The sequence below is a fragment of the Macrobrachium rosenbergii genome, chromosome 10 (assembly GCF_040412425.1).
Source record: "Macrobrachium rosenbergii isolate ZJJX-2024 chromosome 10, ASM4041242v1, whole genome shotgun sequence".
In the NCBI taxonomy this organism is placed as follows: Eukaryota; Metazoa; Arthropoda; class Malacostraca; order Decapoda; family Palaemonidae; genus Macrobrachium; species Macrobrachium rosenbergii.
Window position 1 is genome coordinate 32,804,828 of NC_089750.1, and position 24,595 is coordinate 32,829,422.

The following is a 24,595-nucleotide window of genomic DNA, read 5'->3' on the forward strand; positions in this document are numbered from 1 at the left end:
CCTGCTTTAAGCCCTTCCACGATTATCCCAAGTATTCTTGTGATTAACTACCAGCTTCTTAAAATCTTTATTCATTCTCGAAAATATACCTATTTTTTCTATCTTCCCATTAACTAGATTAAAAGTATGAATAAATAAATAAATAGAATAAAGAAAATAATAAAATCATAATAAATAAAAATTGGTATTCATCGCAGACTGAGTTAAATCGGGAAGAAAGAAATAATGAATATTTTATGCATTAACAAATATTCTTTTTTACATTTAACCCTTAAACGTTGCTGTATTAGTGCACCAAAGAAAGTTTTTCAAAAAATCACAGCATGATTTTTAAGATTGAGTTCATTTTGGATCCTTTTTTCTCATAAGTATGCAAATTGAAAAAATAAAACGATTTCAAAACAATTGTACAGAGAAAATATTTTTTTTTTTTTCGTTGTATTGTACAAAATGATGTTTTGGTATATAACAAATTGTAAAACGATCAAAGCAACACAGAAAAATATTTTCACAAAATGATGCATGAATTTGTAAAAAGTTTTTTTTTCAAAAATTCACCATAAATTGAAATATTGTGCTAGAGACTTCCTATGTGTTGCAAAATGAAGGTAAATGATTCAGTATTACTAGAATATAAGAGTTTTAGCTTACAATTGCATTTTTCGACCATTTTGGTCGAGTCAAAGTTGACTGAAGGTTGAAATTTTGGCAGCTATCGTGATTTATATGAAAATATTTCAAAACTGATAAAAACTACAACCATGAATTATTTTTTGTTGTATTCTACATGACGTTGCGCACATTTCCATATATAAAACTTTATGTAATGGCTAATATAAAACGGTGCAAAAATTACGACAAAGTGACTAAAGTTCTGAGATTTTCAAAGAAATTAGCGTCTTGGCGTAGGTAAGGATTTTTCAAAATTCACCATAAATCGAAATTGCTAGAGACTTCTCGTTTGTTGCAAAATGGAGGTAAATGAGTGAATATTACTAGAATGTTTTTTTACAATTGCATTTTCACCATTTCAGTCAAATCAAAAATTGAAATTTTGTGCTTAGAAAATATTTCAAAACTGATAAAGCTACAACCATGAATTATTTTTGTTGTATGCAAAATGGATGTAACGACTAAATAAAATGGTGCAAAAATTATGACAAAGTGACTAAAGAATTTCTGAGATTTTCAGAATTAGCATGTGGAGGTAAGGAAAAAGTTTTTCAAAATTCACCAAAATCGCAATTTGTGCTAGAGACTTCTTTTTGTTGCAAAATGAAGGAAAATGATTGAATATTACTAGGATGTAAGAGTTTGCCATACAATTGCATTTTGACCATTTCAGTCGAGTCAAAGTTGACTGAAGGTTGAAATTTTGGCACTTATCGTGATTTCTATGAAAATATTTCAAAATTGATGAAAGCTACAACCATGGGTTATTTTTTGTTGTATTGTACATGAAATTGCACACATTTTCATGTATAAAACTTTATGTAACGACTAATATAAAACAGTGCAAAAATTACGACAAAGTGACTAAAGAATTTCAGAGATTTTCAGCAGAGTTAGAGCGGACGTAAGGAAAATGTTTTTTTAAAAAATTCACCATAAATCGAAATATTGTGCTAGAGACTTCCAATTTATTGCAAAATGAAGTTAAACGATTGAATATTACTAGAATGTAAGAGTTTTAGCTTACAAATGCATTTTTTTACCATTTCAGTCGAGTTAAAGTTGACCGAAGGTTGAAATTTTGGCAGTTATCGTGATTTATGTGAAAATATTTCAAAACTGATAAAAGCTACAACAATGAGCTATTTTCTGTTGTATTCTACATGAAATTGCGCACATTTTCATATATAAAAGTTTATGTAACGACTAATGTAAACGATGCAAACATTACGACAACATGACGAAAGAATTTCTGAGATGTTCGGCGAGTTACCAGCGGCGCGAGCGTAAGGAAAAAATTTTTTCAGAAATTCACCATAAATCGAAATATTGTGCTAGAGACTTCCAGTTTGTTGCAAAATGAAGGTACAGGATTGAATATTACTAGAATGTAAGAGTTTTAGCTTATAATTGCGTTTTTTTTACCATTTCGGTTGAGTTAAAGTTGACCGAAGGTTGAAATTTTGGCAGTTATCGTGATTTATATGAAAATATTTCAAAACTGATAAAAGCTACAACCATGAGTTATTTTCTGTTGTATTCTACATGAAATTGTGCATATTTCCATATATAAAATTTTATGTAATGACTAATATAAAACAGTGCAAACATTACGACAACGTGACGAAAGAATTTCTGGCGCGGACGTAAGGAAAAAGTTTTTTTCAAAAATTCACCATAAATCGAAATATTGTGCTAGAGACCTCCAATTGGTTGCAAAATGAAGGTAAATGATTGAATATTACTAGAATGTAAGAGTTTTAGCTTACAATTGCGTTTTTTGACCATTTCGGTCGAGTCAAAGTTGACCGAAGGTTGAAATTTTGGCAGTTATCGTGGTTTATATGAAAATATTTCCAAACTGATAAAAGCTACAACCATGGGTTGTATTTTGCTGTATTGTACATGAAATTGCACACATTTTCATATATAAAACTTTATGTAAAGGCTAATATACAGCAGTGCAAAAATTACGACAAAATGACGAAAGAATTTATGAAATTTTCGGCTGAGTTACCGCCCGTGCGTAAGAAAAAAGTTTTTTCAAAAATTCACCATAAATCGAAATATTGTGCTAGAGACTTCCAATTTGTTGCAAAATGAAGGTACATGATTGAATATTACTAGAATGTAAGAGTTTTAGCTTACAATTGCGTTTTTCGACCATTTCGGTCGAGTCAAAGTTGACCGAAGGTTGAAATTTTTTGTAGTCGAGGTACTTTACATCCACTCGGCACCCAACAGACAATTTAAGTCGACGTATGGTACGTCCAATAGGCGTTTAAGGGTTAAGGTGTGGTTTGAAGCAATCTTGAAAGTGTATTCCTTAAAGCTGGTTCTTGGATGCCACTACTTCAGTTTCCAAGTTTATGAAGCTGCCAAGAGCTACATGTTATGGCACAGGTATGATGTCAGATTTTTAACCTTCCTCCTTTCAAGATGTAAGTTTTCAAGTTGCTTGTCCTATGGAAGCAAAGATCTTTCTTATCAGTAAGGTACTTTGGCCTAATAGCGAGTTGTGTTGATCTTGTGGGCCAGTGTGGCGGGAGAAATCAAAGGCAGACATAAAAACTGATTTTATTTACCTTGGAGATCTGACCTACCCAGTGCCTACATCGACACTTCGTTCGGTCCGTTCTCACAACATAAACAAACACAACACAAACAAATGATGAGCACGCAAAGCGCAGTGTCATACACAAATATTCTCAACATAGTTAGCATATTCCCTCTCTTTTGAAAGGAAACAAAGAAATCTACTCCCAAAGTAATAAGCATTACATGGTATAGAAAAAAATAAAATTGTCTACTAATAAAAGCTACTTATGATTTCAGGGATCCATTCTCAAATACTTTAGCTGTTCTTAAAGAGTTTAAGCCCTTTTTATTAACACATCAGCCAACTGTACTTTTGAATCTACGCAAAGTTTCCTGAAACATTTTTAACCGAGTAGACATTCTCATAAAGTGAACGGTTATCTGCATAGAGTTCCACAGGCAGATTTCTCTTTCCATCATACAATATTTGGGACAAAATGATTCCAAGATAGTAGGCCATATCTACTGCCTCAGCAGCTGCTAGTGTTTCTGCTGCAAGAGTGCTTTTTACAACCCTTCTATTTTCTTTGAATCCTGGTATAAAGGACAACTATTTCCATTTTCATCCACTAAGAAAATCACAAAGCCCCCAGCGCTATTAAATCCATCAGGGAGATTAAACTTAAACTTAAAGCTGTCATCCAGTCCAGGGAAGTACATACAGCTCTCAAAGGTACAGGCTTTTCTTAGGCATTTGTTTGCTTCAATCAGATCTTTTACTTTAGGGTTAATTATTTTACAGCTAAGTTCCAATGCATCATATGACAAGTCAGGTCTTGAATTAGTACGTAACCATCCTAGTTGGCCTACAAGACTCCTAAAATTCTCCTTTTCCTCTACATTACACTTTGTATTCTTATTTAATCCTCTCTCAGCACTTGCATTTATAGATTCCAGAGATTTACATTCTTCATTTTGATTTACAATACTCATTTTGATGAAGTGTGACACCATGCTCAATTGTACAATATCCAGGCCAATGTGTCTGAATATATCATTACTTTGCTCCCTAACCTGAAAATGATTTCTAATTCCGGCAATAACTACGCTTTCAAATTTCTTTATTCCTCCCCACAAGAAATCATCTACATACATCAAAAATATACACACAAGTCTCCTTCATAATACCATTTGAATGCTGCAGGGTCAGTTTTCACCTGATTACATCCCATCTTCAACAAGAAAGTCTTCACTGTGATATACCATTTTCTAGCAGCATCATTAAGACCATATACACATTTTCAAAATTTCCATAGTACATTATTATCACAGCCATCTTCAACACGTGGAATAAGATACACTTCATGTTCAAACTGTTCTCTCTGTAGGAATGCAGCCTTAATATCAATTTAATTCTCTGTCCATCTTTTGGAAGACAATATACCAACAAAGGACCTCAACACTTCCATGCTTGCAAACAGTGGGAGAATCTAACTGGATTTCTTTTTCCTCAAAACCTCTGGCAACTAGTTGTGCTTTAATTTTCTTTTCCCCATCACTGTTTTCCTTTTCTGTTACCACCCATTGAACTGACAATGCCTTTTGACCCAAGTTAGGAATTTCCTCATAGTTTGTTATATGCCCATCTTAATGTTCAATATTCCTCCAACTAAATGGCTGTTATATGTCCATCTTCATGTTCAATATTCCTCCAACTACTATATTTTCCTGTAGATTTTCCAGCATGGCTGTGAACAGTGCCTGTCTGCCATTCATCAGACTCTTTCAGCAGGAATCTTACTCTCTGTCCAATCTTTGGAATACCCCTGATTGTTAAATTATCTTCAGATGAAGTGTCCGCAACTTTGGTGTGGTTCTCTTTGTCTTCCTCCTAATTTTTTTCATTTTTCACTGTATGTATGACTGCTTCTATCTCATTCTTCTTGCTATTGTCCATTTCATCCTTTTCTCTTTGATACCTCAACATATCAAGGAGTACATTTCTTCCTTCTTCAGCATTTCTATCAAAACTATGGTATCTCCTGGATGTGTGTTTCATGTGCTCTTACAATATTTGAACCATACTTCAAAATCACTGTTCTTCTATCTTGACCAGTGACTGATGTTCCTTTCCATTCCTTTTGCTCTTAATATAGACTTGATCTCTATTCTTAAGGACTTTACCAGTGGTTCTTACTTTGTTTCTTAGTGCCATTTGTATTGTCTCAGAAGTTTCATCAGCAATAAAGGTTTTTCTTGCAGAGTGGCAAGCATTGAGATATTTGGCAACCATTTCACTAGATGATGTACCCTCCAGTGCAGGAAGTTCATCATTCATGGTACAAGGTAGGCTAGGATTCTGCCCATACATGAGTTGATAAGGGCTAAAACCCCCTACCACTTGGAGACAATTTTTAGCACTGACTGCCCATGCCAAAGCCACTTTTAAAGATAGTTTTGGTTGCTCTACCTTAATTCTTTTCACCATTTTGTCTATAACTGCATTATTACGCTCAAAGAGGCCATTACTGAAGGGAGAATATGCTGCTGTATGTATCACTTGAATGTTCATGTTCTCACACATTTCTAGAAGTGTGTTGTTGGCAAACTCCCCACCATTATCACACAAGAATTTCACAGGGGGGTCCCAAACCAGTTTCCAACCATGTCTCCATAATTTTCTCTTAACTTCTTGTCATACAAGACTTTGAGAACCTTGTTGCCATATCCACCATGTGCAGAAAATATATATCCCCTTATTTTACTCATTTAGGTCTTATGCCACTACTTCACTGAAATCCTGTGCCATATTCACACTAACAATTGACCTTGATGGTGTTTTCTTATATTTCATGCATCTCGCCAAATTATTGGTGCAATTTTCCTATCTTCTCCTTTTCATTATCTCCCAAGGTCATTATTTCTTCATTGTTCTTTCAGGCTTCTTTCTCATCCCTCAGTGGAAGGCAATAGTGCCCTGAAGAATTGCACCTCAATTTCAACTTTTTCCCATGAATTTCTGCAGTATCATTCTCCAAGTCCAATATCATTTGTGCTCTCTTCATTAATTTGTTACTGAATAAAAGGGGGATAGAGCAGTTTACCACATCTGCTATCACACTTGCTCTGTCACCTATAGTGTTCACTGGAAATTTTACTTTCATCATTGATTTGTACACATTACCATCATCAAACTTAAAATTGTTTCACTTTCTTCCTCTTTTATTCTCATTTTTTCCTCATCCGACAAGACTGTTTGTGTGCTTTTAACTAATCACTACTACACATTGTAGAACTGGAGACTGTCCAGGATAGCATAATTAATAGATTCTGTCATGAACACTGATGTCATTTTAGGATTTTCAATAATAACAGAATATAACTCTGCATCCTTTTAGGATTTTCAATAATAACAGAATATAACTCTTCATCCTTTACGCTACATACATACACATTTTTTGGGCATGCTGGAGACAGATGGTACTCTGATCCACACACACAACATTTCTTGACCTTACCATATATGAGTTTCTCTGCCTATTTGTTTCAATTCTGTTTGCTATGCTTCCTCATCCTCTACCTCTAAACCTTCCTGTCTTCTTCCACGTGCAATGACATTTACCTCCTCCGTGCTAAATACTGTTCAGATTTTATCACCACAGCAGGGGTCTCAATCTCACTCCTGCTTGATACTGCACCCAATGATAACACTTCTTGACTTCCAAAAAATTTCCTAAGGGCTTGCTGCAAGGAATCAAACATTTTTATCTGTTTAACTAAAGGACACTGCTGCCAACACTATTTGTTTATCTTTAACCTCTAGCCCTGCACTGTCTAGTAGCTTAAATGCTAAAATACATTTTGGTATACATACTTCGTACCTCTCCAGAACTGCACTTCTCTTCACAAAATCCAAAATGTACTTCTCCATTGTATGTTTCTTTTCCTTTTTGTAGCTGCTAAATCTTGTCCATGCCTCATACGCTGCTGACCTCTCATCCTTCTTGTACCAGTTGTCCAAATGTTGAAGCAAAACTTTCATTCCATCTTTGACTGTCAACTCTTCAATATCAACTTCCTCGAAAACCTTGCTCCTTACCTCGCTTCCTTCTGGGAATGACAGGGCAACAACCACAGCTTGTTTTTTTTTTCTCGATACTTGTGACGAGCTGCCATACTTTCAGCTCATTTCCAGTGGTCATAACCATTATCAGCTCCAAAGACTGGCAGCACCAGCCACCCGCCATGTTCACCGACGCTACCCATGTTTATGTCGTCTTTTCTTCTAAATTACTCATTAATCTCCTCCTCCTTCCTGCCACAACCACACTCTGCTACCATTTGTTGGTTGTGTAGACCAGTGTGGCAGGAGAGATCAAAGGCAGACATAAAAAACTTACTTTATTTACCTTGGAGATCTGACCTACCAAGTGCCTTCATCATGATGCTTTCCTCGGTCCTTTCTCAAAACATAAATATAAACAAACATAACATAAATAAATGATGAGCGTGGAGTGCAATGTCATGCACAAATATTCTCAACAGAGTTAACAAGTTGGAAGTAGTTATGATGTTGGTATATCATTCCTAGCATGATTTCTCATAAAAAGAAAAATATAATGATAATAATCAAAGTTAGTCCTGAAGGGGCAGCTGTTCTTGACGAGGTGTTGGAGTACTAACCTTACCTTTATAGACCTGTTTCAAAAGTCACGTATTTAAAGAATTTTAAATAAATTTACATGAAATTTAATTTGTTCTTTTTACTTTTTAGGAGCAAACAGTGGCAATCTTGGAGTTTTAGCATTTAAGGGAGGCAGTTATGACCTAGCTGCCCAGTTTTTGGAAGCTTGTATTGAAATGTTGTTGATCTACAGTGCTTCATTAACTGAAGATCAAAAGGTAAGTCTTCTGAATCTTGAAAGGCAATTTCATAACTATACTTCTGTTTTGATAGTGTGCTTGAATAGTTTTATAAGTACGGTAGACTACCAATAATTTTCCTGTTTCTGTCAGCAAGCACTATTGTTAGTGTATGGTTGTGATGTATTTGACTTTTGAAAAGAGTAATAAACCTTATTTAGCAAAGACACAGTTATCTGGATGATCATCACCCAGAGGACTGCAGTATCTAGATGTCCCAGAGTTATAAGAACTAAGTTTTTCAAAAAAATTTGCTGGCTCATTTTTAATTTTTTAAATAAATCTTACCTCTCTATTATGATAGCTGTATTCCTGCATCCCCATCAGGTGGGAGGACAGTAGATTTTGAAAACTGAAAAATTAATAGGATTGTTTAGATTGCACTGCCTATTGGCCCTCCCTGTAAGGTGAACTGCTGGTTCAAGTGTCCGTTTTCAGTTTTTTGTCTGTCATCAGTCTGAAGATGTATTGGAAGATGCTGTTTACATAATTGTTTCCAATTTGGATTGTTTTTTTTATTTTGGTTTGTCCTTTCTTGGTTTTTGTCAGTCATGTATGATGTCAGTTAAAGAGGATAACAAAATTTATAGAATCTTTAAGTTAAGAGGGTGTATTATCCATCTTTATTCTTTAGCCATGATGATCATGACTTTTGCATTACATGTAGGAACAAGGATTCCACCTTTAAAGATCTGCGATCACTGTGTTGATTGGCCAAATGAGACCATGAATGATTATTTAAAGCATAAGAAGAGGAAAGAAGCTAATAAGAATAAGTAAAGAAAGAAAAGAATTTTTCATTTTTCAGGTTTTCAGTGTCAGAGAGTAGGTCTTCTTGCTCTTCCTTTTTACCTAGAGATCTTTCTCCCTCAAAAATTATTGTATATGCTGGCATATAAGACGACCCCCAGTTTATTAAATTAAATAACAATATTAGCTTAAGTTAGTTGGTACATAAATAAAAATAATAATTATTGGAATTATTGTACCAAAAATATGTAAAATCATTATCTTCAAGATTGTAAAATGTTTGGCAAAGCTCACCATTACGAAAAAAAATTGGGAAGAACCCCAATATTAAGGATAGCTGTGGAACTATCGATGTCACAAAACCCTTTACTTTGATTATAAAATACTACCAAGGAAATATTGGCCTTTAGTAAACAACAAGGCTCATAAGTCAAGAATGACTGGGAACTACAAACATGGCTGTGTTTCATAAACAAGAAAGTTAGACTACCCCACTTAACCCTTTTGATAACTTCAAATTATGTCAGTGTTAAAAGGGCATTTTATAATAAGTATCAATAACAAAAATATCTAATATTATTGCCTTATAATAATTGTACTCTGGATAAAACTAGTTACAAAGTTAGAGCTTGCTCATCGTGGCATCTAATTATGGTAATTACTGTAATTACAGTTTTGTTTACAGTATCGATAGTTGTGTCGCTAGCGATTCACTTGAATTACCTACGGTTTTTACTGTTATAACAGTTGTTTTGTTTACAGTAGTTAACTGTTGACACATCTATCAACACTTTAGAGGTTAGCGTATCATTAAAAGTTTCTGCAGGATTTAAGGTTTGCTTTTTATACTTGGCATATAAGACGACCCCCCATTTTGGGGGAGATTTTTAAAGGTTAAAAGGTTGCCTCATACGCTGGCATATACTGTATTTCTTCTCTCAAAGCCTGTTATATCATTCAGAATATGTGGTCTGGCAAGTTTGAAGCTGATTTAGCTACTTTTATGCAATTTTTGCCTTCAGAAGTTTGTGACAATACTTCATGTCATTTTACATTATTTTTGTTAATTTAAAAAGAGCAAGACTACCATCTTAACTAAGTGATGAAAAGCTTATGCTCAGAGTTAGCTACATACCGTCTTAACTAAGTGATGAAAAGCTTATGCTCAAAGTTAGCTACACTTGTATTGATGTAAAAACTCTAAACTTGAGATGTCAGACACAACTCGTAACACACTCATAAGTCAAGTTCACGAACACATGATACTTTAACAGGATAACAGGATACAAGTTTACTAACATTTCTAACACAACTACATTACCCTTGAATACAAAATATATAATACCTAAAACTGACAAATAGGTTACCCCTTGAATCACTCCACCTTCGGTTGTGACAATTGTGTTATGTATTACACTCCATCTTTAAGCTTTTTCACCACTTGCTAATAGAAGTAAATTCAACAATAACATATTTCAGTTATGAATTTTTCACTCTGTTATACTTATTAATACATAACTCCGTACGTAGGAAGGTCACCACCTCCACACTCGCTTTTTACCAGTTCAAATTGTCACCTTATTATGGGTTCCCCTCTAGCGGCAGAGGAAATGCCAACACCACTCCCTCCCTCCCTGTTGGTTGTATCTTAGCCATACTCTGTGACCTTCCCCCTTTGTGGGAGGTATGGGGAAGCAGGTCATGTCCGGGAGTGGTAGTAGTTTGTGTTAGTTGTCATCTTCCTCTGTCAACCTGGTGCATGTCACACACAGGTTGGCACTTAGGCAAAGAAGGATGCTCATGGCAAAATCGAAGAGGTTTTATAGGTAGGATATAGCTATTTTAGCTGAAGTCAAGCATGCATACTCGAGAGCTGATCCTGTCTCTGTGTCTCCCAGGCCTTGCAGGAGGCCTCATAATCTTAGTGATCCCTATGCAGGATTATTTTTCTGGTTCTCTTTTTATTTCCAAACCTTGTTTGGCAATTTTTCCCATGCAGGGGGCTTCTGTAATGTCTCAGAGGCACTCTCTGGCACCAGGTGCTTGTGGCATTGTCTTGGAAAGGCAATAAAAGGAGATTAACTTCGAACTTAGGGTTGGCTTTGAACAGATTAAAGCAGTTTGTCTTCTCAGTCTCCAGGTGGTCTAGGTATGCCGGTTTGTACTGTATTCACATCATTTGCTTAACATGCGGGAGATTTGTTTGAGTAACCGAGATTGGGTGTGTGAAATTTGTTTTCCATGTTCACCTTCCTTTTGCAGGCATTTTCAGCATGCCATGACACCTTGTAGGTGGTGCAGATTTCTTGTGCAGATCAAGAAGGTAGAAGTTGTGTTGTTCTCTGTGTTCTCTCAGGGATCGCCATTGCTGCCACATGTAGTCCCTGCTCTCTTCAAGTGTTAAGCTGCTAGTCTTGTTCCCCTTTTCTTTTGCATCAGACTCCTCACTGCCATTCTAGGCATTTTCTTGAACTGTTTTACTTTGTGGTCTTCTTGGGTGCTGCAGGTTTCTTACCTGTTTCTTCAGTGGCATTCAGGATAGCAATTTTGTTTTGGGCAGGCTCATCCCTTGCCTTTTACTGATACTGCATCAGTATCAGAAGGGATTAGTTTATCTCCTCTGCCAGGATATTTGTTGATGGCTCCTTCAGAGGTTTCAGCGTTGCCTTCCACTGCCTTGTCAGCACAGGAGCATGTTACTGCACATGAGTTTTCTGCTTCTAGTGTTGCTGATTCTTTGGTGCCAGGTGCCAAGGTGCAAGTTGGCACCAGTTCTTCCATTTGTATGGAGCAAGTATTTGCTTCAAAATTAAAGTCCTTTATAGAGGATTGGAAATGCCATTCCTCTTAGGGAGCAGGGAATTTTGCTCCTGCCACCCCTGCTTCCCCAAGAGTTCCCCCTGATGAGGCTGAGGCTCTGTATATGGATTCTGAGGGGGAGGAAGAGCAGGAGGTCTCATTGGCATTTCAAAGACTCATTAGGGTTTGTGCCAGCAAATTTACAAATTTCTTTGAGAAACCAGCAGTCTAGGACTCAGCATCCTGTAAAAAAGCCCATTGCTTGTAAGAGATAGTCAAGAAGCTTCCACCTGAAGCATGGGAAGGATTAGGTGAAACCTCAGGCATCCTGATGTTTGCATCCTTCCTTGGTGGAAGGAGATTTGGGCAATCTACAAACATAGGCAGAAGGTCTGGGAACCAGTCTGAGCAGTCACCATGGAGTCACCAAAGACATGCAAATTCACAGCCATATGGAATTTTGACAGAACCTTGATATGATAGCAAAGGGGGAAAAGCATAGACCAATTTAACTGCATTGCGTTGACCACACAAGCTTGAGGACCCTGACTGCCGAGCAGTACACCAATAGGCAGTTGTTGAAGGTAATGGCAAAAATAGATCCAGAAGGCTACTGCCCCACAGCTTCCAAAGGTTTTTGTGGATGCAGAGTCCATTCTGTGATAGAATATGATCTGTCCTGCGTAATCAGTCTACCAAACTGTTCATTCTTCTTATCACAAATTGAGGCAACAGAAGAATGTTCCTCTCCTCTGTCCAGGGGAGAATGCTGCTTGTGAGCAGGAATAAAGCTTTTACTTGTGCTCCCTTGGTTGTTGAGATAAGCCACAGCTGTTGTATCGTTTGAAAAGTGCCACCTTCCTGCTCTGTAGTAGATCCTCCAGCGCTAGAAGAGCATTCCTTATTCCCAACATGCCCAAATAATTTATGTGGAGTTCATGCTCCTCTGCAGACCAAACACTTTCTACATGCCTTTCAGCTGTGACAGCTCCCCATCCTTCTTGACTACAAGTCTGAATACAGTGTGCCGTCTCGGCTTTTCAACTAGTGGAAGACACCTTGCAACATAGGCTAATGGCACCACCATCTCAGGGGATCCTGTAATTCCCTTTAGACTTGGGTTCAAATAGTGCCTGATTGAACTTTCCAGTTCCAGTGATTCTTGAGGAAGAATTCATTTGGTTTCATTCTCAATCTATGTCAACAGAGACAGCCACTTCTTGGCTGTCACAGGAGCAAAGGATATAAATTCTTCTAGTTTTAAAAGAAAATTGTCTACATGCTTCTCCAGAGAATCCAGAAAATTCCAGGTATCCAGTAGCATTCCCAGGTAAGAAAACTTATGAGTTAGAATCAAATTGGATTTTGGAATATCTATTTAATGTTCCCAACAGACTTGTCAACTCTAGTATTGTTTCTCTTGCCTCTAGTATTGTTTCTCTTGCCTTCAGGCTCCCTTCTAAGCTGGATGCTAGAATCAGACAGTCTTCTAGGTAGAGAAGCATTAAAATACCTAACAGGTGCTCAATTGCAATATAGCTATTGTAAAAACTTGATGAGCTGAGCTCAGACTGAAGTACATTGGTATATACTTTGCCATGAAAACGTAACTAGAAGAATTTTCTTGAATTAGAATGGATTGGCATGTGGAAACATTTAGTATCAGTCTCTAACCTCATGCCCCCTCGATTTGGGACCACCTAGGTGTGAGTCCAAGGGTCCCATGTACCATTCTGTATTCCTTTGAATTAATTTTTGCGGAATTTTCCGCTTTTGCTAAAATTTATTGGACCTGATTAATAGGAAAACATATCATAACTGGGATTGGGTTTATATCTGAAGCTAAATAGTGGGAAGTGTGGTAGGACCATCAACTGCCTGATAATGTTCAGACCTGAGAGATATCAGGCGGTACTATTCTTCAGGGCTGGACCACGGATTCCAGGGGGTCTGGTTCTGGGGATAGGACTCTTGGCATTCTATCTGGTTTGCCCATGACATGATTAGGGTGGGGATGATTGTATTTTAGTAATATTATCAGTCCTAGCAAGCGGGTTTGGCTTACACTAGGGTCACTCTAATCATGCTGTGCCATCCCCTGTTGGGTAGGGTAGGGAGTGGACATTTGGGAGTCAGTTCTCACTTGTGCCATTGGTTTAAGAATAAACCCCATGAAGGGCTGATGATATTTTTTTAAGGTTTTCAGGTTTATTTTTTTTTCTTTATCTCAATCTTTATGTTCAGTAGTGTTAAAGATTTAAGTACACCTGGACCCTTTGATGGTAGCGACTCGTCACAGTTGACAACCGCTGGAACCTCCTCTGACAACCTCTCTCTGGGAAAAAAAGAAAAAAATACTACTGTAATTACACTGGAGCCCCATGCTCCAGTAAAAAGCAAACCAAAAAAATACAAATATCTTGACAGAACCTTGACTCGCTTCGACTCCCTCTGGAAGTGGAAGTTGGTCACGATTGCTGATCTTAGAAACAGAGAAGAAAATATCGGCATTGAAATTAGAAAACTTCCTGTTGAATCAACTTTCAACTACTGAAATGTCATTCAGGCAAATAAAAGATCAGATGTGGTTGATAGAAACCACAACAAAAAATCAATCAGAAAACTACTCAACTATAAAAAATGTTGACAGTATAAAGGTACATGTAAAAAGATATGACAATATGAACAGTGCACAGGGTACCATAGTACTCCCTGATAATGATGAAGAACCAATACAAAAAAATATATTGCTGGATTCCCTTAAAAAAGGTACAAAAGAGTAAAGATTGCGAAATATACAACATAGCCAGTAGACGGAGTAATGGAAAAACACTGAGAATAGCAAAGATAAAATTCGAAGGCCATGAATCACCCTTGAAAATTAAAACCATGGCCGTAAAAAAAAGTTTTTTTCAAAAATTCACCAAAAATCAAAATATTGTGCTAGAGACTTTCCAATTGTGCCAAAATGAAGGAAATTGATTGAATATTACTAGACTGTAAGTTTTTTAGCTTACAATTGCATTTTTTAACCATTTCGATCAAGTTAAAGTTGACCGAAGGTTGATTTTTTTCTATTTATCGTTATTTCGATGTAAATATTTAAAAACTGAAGAGCTAAAGGAATGATTTATTTTTTGTTGTATTCTACATGAAATTGCACACATTTTGATGTATAACACTTTATGTAACGAATAATATGAAAGGGCGAAAAAATTACGGCAAACTGACGCAAGAAATGACACGATTTTCAGTGGAGTCCGCGCGCGGAGCGGAGGAAATTATTTTTTCAAAAATTCACCAAAAATCTAAATATTGTGCTAGAGACTTTCCGTTTGTTGCAAAATGAAGGTAAGTGATTGATTGTTACTCGAATGTAATAATTATGGCTTACTACGAATGCGTTTTTCGATCATTTCGGTCGAGTCAAAGTTGACCGAACGTTAAAATTTTGTCAGTTATCGTGATTTCGTGAAAATATTAAAAAACTGTGAAGAGCTAAAGGAATGATATATTTATTGTTGTATTCTACATGAAATTGCACACATTTTGATGTATAAACACTTTGTGTAACGAATAATATGAAAGGGCGAAAAAATTACGGCAAGCAGACGCAAGAAATGCCAGGATTTTCAGCGGATTCCGCGTGCGCGGAGCAAAGGAAAATATTTGTTCCAAAAATTCACCAAAAATCTAAATATTGTGCTAGAGACTTTCCGTTTGTTGCAGAATGAAGGTAAATGATTGATTGTTACTCGAATGTAATAATTATGGCTTACGGATGCGTTTTTCGATCATTTCGGTCGAGTCAAAGTTAACCGAAGGTTGATTTTTTTCTATTTATCGTTATTTCGATGTAAATATTTAAAAACTGTGAAGAGCTAAAGGAATGATATATTTTTTGTTGCAATTTTGATGTATAACACTTTATGTAACGAATAATATGAAAGGGCAAAAAAATTACGGCAAGCTGACGCAAGAAATGACACGATTTTCAGCTGATTCTGCGCTACAATAGCGAAGGAAATTATTTTTTTTCAAAAATTCACCAAAAATCTCAATATTGTGCTAGAGACTTTCCGTTTGTTGCAAAATGAAGGTAAATGATTGATTGTTACTCGAATGTTATAATTATGGCTTATGAATCGTTTTTTGATCATTTCGTCGAGTCAAAAGTTGACCGAACGTTAAAATTTTGTCAGTTATCGTTATTTCGGCAAAAATATTAAAAACCTGTGAAGAGCTAAAGGAATGATTTATTTTTTGTTGTATTCTACATGAAATTGGGCACATTTTGATGTATAACACTTTATGTAACGAATAATATGAAAGGGCAAAAAAATTATGGCAAGCAGACGCAAGAAATGACAGGATTTTCAGCGGATTCATCTGAAGCGGGAGCGAAGGAAATTTTTTTTTTTTTTTTTTTTTTTTAAATTCACCAAAAATCTCAATATTGTGCTAGATACTTTCCGTTTGTTGCAGAATGAAGGTAAATGATTGATTGTTACTCAATGTAATAATTATGGCTACGGATGCGTTTTTCTATAATTTTATTCGAGTCAAAGTTAACCGAAGGTTGATTTTTTTCTATTTATCGTTATTTCGATGTAAATATTTAAAAACTGTGAAGAGCTAAAGGATTGATATATTTTTGTTGTATTCTACATGAAATTGCGCACATTTTGATGTATAACACTTTATGTAACGAATAATATGAAAGGGCAAAAAAATTACGACAAGCTGACGCAAGAAATGACACGATTTTCAGCTGATTCATGTGTGAGCGGAGGAAATTATTTTTTTAAAAATTCACCAAAAATCTAAATATTGTGATAGAGACTTTCCGTTTGTTGCAAAATGAAGGTAAATGATTGATTGTTACTCGAATGTAATAATTATGGCTTACGGATGCGTTTTTGATCATTTGTTCGAGTCAAAGTTGACCAAGGCTGATTTTTTCTATTTATCGTTATTTCGATGTAAATATTTAAAAACTGTGAAGAGCTAAAGGAATGATTTATTTTTTTGTATTCTACATGAAATTGTGCACATTTTGATGTATAACACTTTATGTAACGAATAATATGAAACGCGAAAAAATTACGGCAAGCTGACGCAAGAAATGACAGGATTTTCAGCGGAGTCCACTACATGCTGAGCGGAGGAATTTTTTGTTTCAAAAATTCACCAAAAATCTAAATATTGTGCTGAGACTTTCCGTTTGTTGCAAAATGAAGGTAAAGGATTGAATATCACCAGAATATGAGATTTTTGCTTACCCAAAAGAGACCCAAGTAAAAAAATTATATATATATATATATATATATATATATATATATATATATATATATATATATATATATATATATATATATATATATATATATATATATATATATATATATATATATATATATATATATATATATATATATATATATATATATATATATATATATACATATATATATATACTACATATATACAGACATTCATACATAGACACATATAAATTATATTGTTTTTTACTTTGTTACGAAAACATAACTAAAAGGAATGGTTGTGAAAAACATTGTTTTTGCATAAAACAAAATTATACAAAACAGCAATGAATACAGATATATAAAAACTTGTAATAAATATAAAACTAAAAATAAATTCAATGCAGAATACTCACTCAAATATAAAACTAAAAATAAATTCAATGCAGAATACTCACTCGTAAATATAAAACTAAAAAAAAAAATAAATGCAGAATACTCACTCATAATCCTGACTCTTCGTGCTGTTTCTTGTTTTCTCCCTCCTCCATTGAAGAGTCTTGCATTTTTTTCTTCCCAACATGACGGGGCACAAGCGGAGGAGGGAGACGCGCGCCCTTACTGCTGGTGGGGCGGCTAAACTTCGCCTCCCGTGTCACTCGGGCAGGCGCACTCCAATAAATAACCGCATTGTGGTACCTGCGGTTACACTCATCCAACCTGCAAAGTGCTACGTTGCAGGTGCGACACACACGTACCGGCTGTCTCTCCTCTTGCCATTCATATGGCACACCCAGCACCGTTCTGTCTGCCCCTTCGATGAGCTCCAGTGTGTGATCTCCTGGCTGCAGCCGACACACAGGGTCGGCTACCCGACAGGACACTGGAATCGAGGGGCGGCACCTTCAGGGGCGCGCGTCATCATCAAGGTCGGTGGCAGCAGGGGCGGCGCCGGCAGGATGAGGAATTATGATGTCGGGGTATCTCACGACATCTGACCTTTCCTCTCGGGGCAGAGCTGGAGCTCGGGCGGGGGGCCGCTTGGAAGGCCACTCCTCCGGATCGGTTGATGAGGGCATTCCCAGCCACCTCAAGAAACTGGATGTGGGTCAACCTCCGAGCATCCGAATTATACCCACAGTAAATGATGTAGGCATTCTGGAGGGCCAACTGAAGGAGGTATTTGAGGAGCTTCTGTGTCCACCTCCTGGTTCTCCTGGCGAAGGAATAATACTGGATGAGTTGATCAAAGAGATCAACTCCTCCCATGTGCCTGTTGTAGTGCCCGATGACAGTAGGGCGCTGGACACGAAACTCCTCAAATGTAACTCGACCCTGCCGGCGTGTCTTCTTCCGCTGGGTGATCTCCTCTTGGATGGGCTCATGACTCGTCGTAATCATGGCCACGAGTCGGACCCCCTTCCAACAGATGACGAAGACATCTCCCTTCCGCCGCCACTCTGTCTCTCCTCTTGCAGGATGTTGCGGGTGGCTAGCAAACCTCTTGAGGACATTCGGGGCCCCACGCACCAACCGAAGGGTACCACTGACATGCACACCTGCTTCATACAGTTCCTGGGCCAGGGATACCGAGTTATAATAATTATCCATAAACAGGTGGTATCCCTGGTTACGAAAACGATTCACAAGTCCGAAGACAGTGTCATGCAGCGTGGAGAAGACCCCAGAATACACCAAGAAGTCCACAACGTATCCAGTGTTGGCTTCCGTAATAAAAAATAACTTTACACCATACTTCTTTGGCTTCTTTGGGTTGTACACTTTGATACTTAGACGCCCTTTATATGGTATCATACCCTCATCCAAAGAAAGGTTCTTCGAAGGAACCACGAGAGTCTGACACCGTTCACGAATGAACTCCAACACTGGGCGGACTAAGATGAGGCGGTCGGGGTTATTCGAGGTATAGCCCTTCGGTTGAAGGCGTTGAAATACCTGTCAATGCCAGGAAACTATCACGGGACATAATGCGGCCACATTAGGCGTGCTTAAAAAAAATTCGCCTCAATATTGCCTGACGTCAGCAGCAGGCATCATCCCAAAGAATATGTGGAGCCCCAAAAGTGCGCCATGTCCGTGAGGTTGCAGCCCGCCAGCGGTGCGACAACGTCGTCCGCAATTCCTCACGGCAGTACCGGCGTAATCTACCGTCTCGCAACCAGGAATTGAAGCAATTCCCGCGTCAGGAAAAGCTGAATGAACCCCAGTACCGTGAGAGGCACAAGGACGGTCAGTCCAGGTACTGCCGTGAATGGGTGCATGTTAGGTGGGGTGGGGTCCTCCGACCACCCCTCATCACTTTTGGACGAACGGCCTTCACCTGAGCTGCCGCGACGTTGCGACCTTCTACGGGTTTGCGCACGCGCACGGGCACGTCTTCGCACTCTCACACTCCCAGCTGGGCCGTCTCCTTCACTTTCCCCATCACTTTCTGTTTCGTCCCCACCAGCCACAATCGAGTCATCCTCTTCCTCCTCCAACTCACTTTCTCCCTCGTAGGCACTAAACCCACTAAACTCTAATTCACTTTCCTGCTGAGGATCCCGTACGGACATTGGTGGCAAATATTCGTCATTGCTGACGTCAGGCGTTATGTTGTCATCGCTAGATGACCATCTACCACCGAAATCAGGACTTTCGACCTGCTCTCGATCGAGCTCCAACAAGTACTCATCAATGTCCTTTTGTTGGAGGCCTCCCAAATGTTTTCGGATGCCCCTCAGGACACCCCGATGCTTCCTAGGGGTCGTAAAAGGAACGGGATGTGGTCCTTGGTCGCCATAGGTCACACGTGGGCGAACAACACGCTGCTGAGAAGCTGGGTCCTTCTCCAGCATCCAAGTCCAAAACTCGCCTCACACGCTCACTTCCGACAGGCAGTGTGCGCCTTTCACGCTCCTGACGCCTTTGCGACATCTCTGCAAACGTTCTGTTGCAGCACGACTTTCGCTAACACTCGCAAAAAGTTCAGCAAAACACGCTCTGCGTCAAAATATCGCTCCGCAAGGCGCTACTCTGATGCTCTCTGATGCGAGATGGGGAAATTCGGCGCATGCGCTTCTGGGTGATGCTCAGAAACAAAACAACAGCTGGATCCGTGAACTCCCAGCATCTGCCGAGGCGCGGGATTTGAAATCTTCTGCAAACTAGGCCTATAATTATTTTTCCGCGAATATTTAAAAAAGCATTTTCAGTCGACGTTTGCAACGTCCACTCGGCATTCGACAGACAATTTTGGACGACGTTTAAAACATCCAACAGGCGTTTAAGGGTTAATACCCTTAAAAAAAAAAAAAAAAAAATAAATGGTTGACATAAAAATAGAGAGTTGGAAATGAATTTCTGTCTCTCTCCCCTTCCAACCGATCTATTTTTAGAAGTCTTCTCAACCTCTTTTTAATAACTTCATTCTATGTCTCATTCTCTTTGTTCTGAAATGCTTTTTCATGAACAAACAATGTATTTTATTTTGACTGATACAACTCTTAGTTATTATGTCTCTGTGTTTTAGGACGTATTTGCCACACTAACACATTTACACTTTATAGACGGTACAGATAAAATTAGATCAATTTAAACTATCTACTGTACAGGTAAAGATGTATAGAGAACTAATAAGTTGTAAAAATGTATGAGCGCTAACTATGAGAGAGAGAGAGATAAGGGTAGGGTTGTCCTTACTCAAGTGAGTGAAATTATTTATCAGTTATTACAGAGACAGAATAACACGAGAGAGAGAGATTGTCCTTACTTGAAATATCAAGTTAAATTATTTACGAAATAACGGAGACAGAGACTATCAAGAGAGAGAGAGAGAGAGAGAGAGAGAGAGAGATAACAGCTGTCCTTACTTACGAGAGTAAAATTTTTTATGAATTATCACGGACACAGAGAAAGAGGGAGAGTTAATAAAAAGTTTTGACCCCTAATCAGCAACACTCCCCTCCTTGTCATGTTAAATGACATGTCTGACAGCTTTTGCCTTCGAGTTTCTTACAAAAGATGGAGGAAGAATTTGTTTGTTTGAAATAATATAAATTTTGTAATTACAGTTATATTATTATTGTTATATTGTTATTATTATTATTATTATTATCATTATTTAATCTTATTAATATTTAAAAATTATTACTTATTATTAGGTAAAAAATTTATTTATCATACAAAACAAATACACTTACCTGTATACATGTACCATAAAAATTCTCCCATCTCGGTAAAAGAGAGAGGAGAGAGAGAAAAATGATTAATTTTAATATTTTAATGTTACTTAATTTACACATAAAAGTTTGCAAACTTATAAATTACATAAAAAATTAAACAAACACTTTTGCAGGGTTTCTCAGTGTTCGCTAATGTTTGCATGTCTGTGAAAAATTCATGTATGACCATTAGTTAGGTTCAGTGAAAAATTCGTGTGTCTGTGAATTCGCGCAACTTGAATCGCGTAAGTGCAGGGTATTACTGTACATATAATTATGGTAGCCCAGCCTACACTATAAAGTATACTCTATACATACACGGTATAGTAATTATTAATATCAACTAATTCTGGAGGTTCATGCAAAGTGACATGATAATTCAGTGCAAAGAGAAATTGAATAAAAATAATTAGCTTAGCCTACGCTATGGTGCGTTGTATACATATATGGTGGCGTAGTCTACATTATACTGTACTCTATATTCACATACCGTATTATACAAACGTCAACATAACGAATATGCATCTTTTAAATTTTTATGCCTTAATTCACTGTATCCAATAATATTGTATATATATTCTTATATTGCTTTTGTATTATAAATGGCGGTCATAGCATCACGATCAATGTTTTGGTTTGGAAATCGTTTATGCTGTGTTTATTTCGCCATATTTAATTCAGTTCAGAGCACTTTTCTTGCTTCTAGTTAGCACATTAATCTCTAGATACTTTATTTATATGGGGCAAGGTTATTTTTCGTTATACAAATTGTTTTTAAGTCGAAATATAACTAAAATATGTCTCATTGTGAAATTAATTTATCTATTTTTTCATTAATAGATGATGATGGCCGTTTGGGGACGTTTTTGTGTAAAAAAAATTCAAGATTCCATTTGCTATTTTCACTTGATTTCGTCATAATAAGAGCTTTACGTATTTATTGTTTATCGGCGTAAAAATAACAGTAATGTGTTCTGTCATGCCCAGTAGTTTTGATTAAAATACTTTCTCTCCAATTTTAATTACGATCGAGTTTCATCCATGTTGCCGATGCATGATAATTTACAGTATAGTCATTAGCAGCTTGAACGTTGTTTTCTCAGCTTCAGCTACAACTTTCAGCTTAAATTTAGCAGTGTATTTCCTTGACGATCTTTTATCCATACCGAATAAAGGTATAATGTAAAAATACATCAGTCCTATTCTACTTAACGTGATTTGTGCTATAAGCTACTGTAATTGTTTATTACCGTACGATGGTTGAAATACCAGGTAAACGGCTGTTGTTATTGATTCGGTTATAAGCAAAACAAGTTTCTTGGTTGGTTGTTTATGGCTGTACACATTTACGCAAGAGTATAACGTTACTAACAATACTTTTATCATTCTCTTTTACTCTTTTAACTAGAAGCAAGGGATAAAGAGATGGAGGAAAAGTTGTCTAATGTAATTTGGTCTCTTTCACTGCCTGATTATGCTGCTGCATGTGCCTGCACAAAATTTCAAAAAATTTTATAAATAATATTGTCTATTGGTATTAATTGCTTACCCCATTATAAAATCGAATTATCATAAGGTGAATTATCGTAACTCGAGCATTACCCGAGTATTTCAATAGTTTTATCACAGAAAGTACATTTAGTCATGAAAATGAGATGAAAAAACAAGTAATTAGTGAATATTTCTCAATGAAAAATACTGCGAATGGGTGAATTTCCTGCGAATAATGGGTAGATACATTCCACAGAAAAATCCGCGAATCGTGAGATAGCGAATACGGGGGTTTGCTATATATACCATACATAGTTGAAATTACTTCAGAAAAGGACAGGAATGCTTATAAAAGAGGCCAAATTAGAATTAAAAGTTAGAGGAATGCATGTTCCTGCTAGGAAACGAATGTTTTATACTGTAAATAGATCAAACAATGAAACAAAAATGGAAATAGATAAGAGTAACAAAACCATGATAGATCAGTCTCAAAGAAAAATAACCACTTCGCAAGAAGAAACTAATATAGCAAAGAACCAAGAAAAGTATGCAAATATTTGTTCAAATTCATTTGAGATATTAGGAGAAATGGAAACACTAGAAGATAATACAAGCACCACAGAAAAATCAGAAGATAGTTATGATGAATTACAAACTAAAGAAAAAAAAAGAGGCCTTTAGAGAGAACTCCACCCAAGACCAACAAAAAACCAACTATTATTAGAGATACATCTGTTAAAATAAAGGCAGGAGACCCGAAGAACGAACATAAGCCAAAAAATGATAAGAATATACCTTTATCTCCTAAAGTAGTAATAAAATCAATGGAAACAGATACCCAGAACATCAAAGAAATAGTAGAGGAACAAACCATTGACAAGAATTATTATGTGATGGAGGAAGAGATTACTCCATCACCAATAATAGGTGCAGCAAGAGTAATTGAAGAAACGACACATGAAAACACATGGATGTAATGGATGTTTCATTGAACTGTACAACAAAAACAAAGCATAACAAAGGACAGTTTGAACCAAACAAAAACTTCTTTCAGTTTTCTTCTGAAGATGGAAAGAGAAACCCACAAGATTCCTGTGTATAACTTGTTTACTTGTAAATAATTACATGTTACTTTTAAACTCGAGTACTTTCAGGTCCTAACTGTGACCCTTTTTCAAGAGATGAGGTAGGCTGGTTGGTTCAAGGCCCAGCAATCTTCTGGAACTTCTTCTCCCTGTGCTGTCATTTATATGATGGCTGTCCTGGTTTCCATTCTCTTGAGAGTTGTTAATCTCCTCCTGTCGGCCTGATATCCTGATCTGATGGTCAGTGGTATTAACCCTTGTGGTATGTGAGTAGTCACCATCGGTCTGTTGGGCAGGAGACCTAACCTCCAGGTCAGAAGGGTCGATCTTAGCTTCCTTTAATATTAAAGATCGGCTTATGGGATCTTCTGTGGTAAATCCTTTGTTTCCTTCTATCACCTTAATCTGTCTGATGAGTGCCCCTTCCACTACCCTCCTGTGACTGATGTTATTGCTTTTGTATATAAGCCTACTGTTTTTAAAATCCATCATATGGTCCTTTTCCCAACAGTGCCTAGCTATAGCACTCCCCTGTGAGTTGAGCTGTACTGCCCTCCTGTGTTCTTGGATTCTAGTCCTTATTCCCCTACCTGTTTCACCCACATGTTTGTCTCCACAATTGTTGCAATTAATTATGTATACTCCCCCTATATCATCTGCATTACTGTCTTCTCCTTCCAATTTATTTTTATACTGTTTTTTACGGTGTTGTCAAAGGTATGCACAAATTTATATTTAATTTCTTTCATTTTTTATGTAATTTGTTTCATTTTAGGCATATAAGGGAGGGAAACTATTTTTTTGTTTTCTGTATTCCATGTACTCTCTGCATTTTCCTTGTAAAAAATCC

At 37.0% G+C, this 24,595-nt stretch overlaps 1 protein-coding gene across 1 annotated transcript in view; it reads left to right on the forward strand.

Annotated features, from left to right (window-relative positions):
• The window catches only part of LOC136842587 (uncharacterized), a 441,719-nt gene that overhangs the window by 155,309 nt on the left and 261,815 nt on the right, over nt 1-24,595 (forward strand). The window contains 1 exon segment of the mRNA XM_067110134.1: nt 7,985-8,112. Within this exon segment, the coding sequence (XP_066966235.1) occupies nt 7,985-8,112 (128 nt within the window).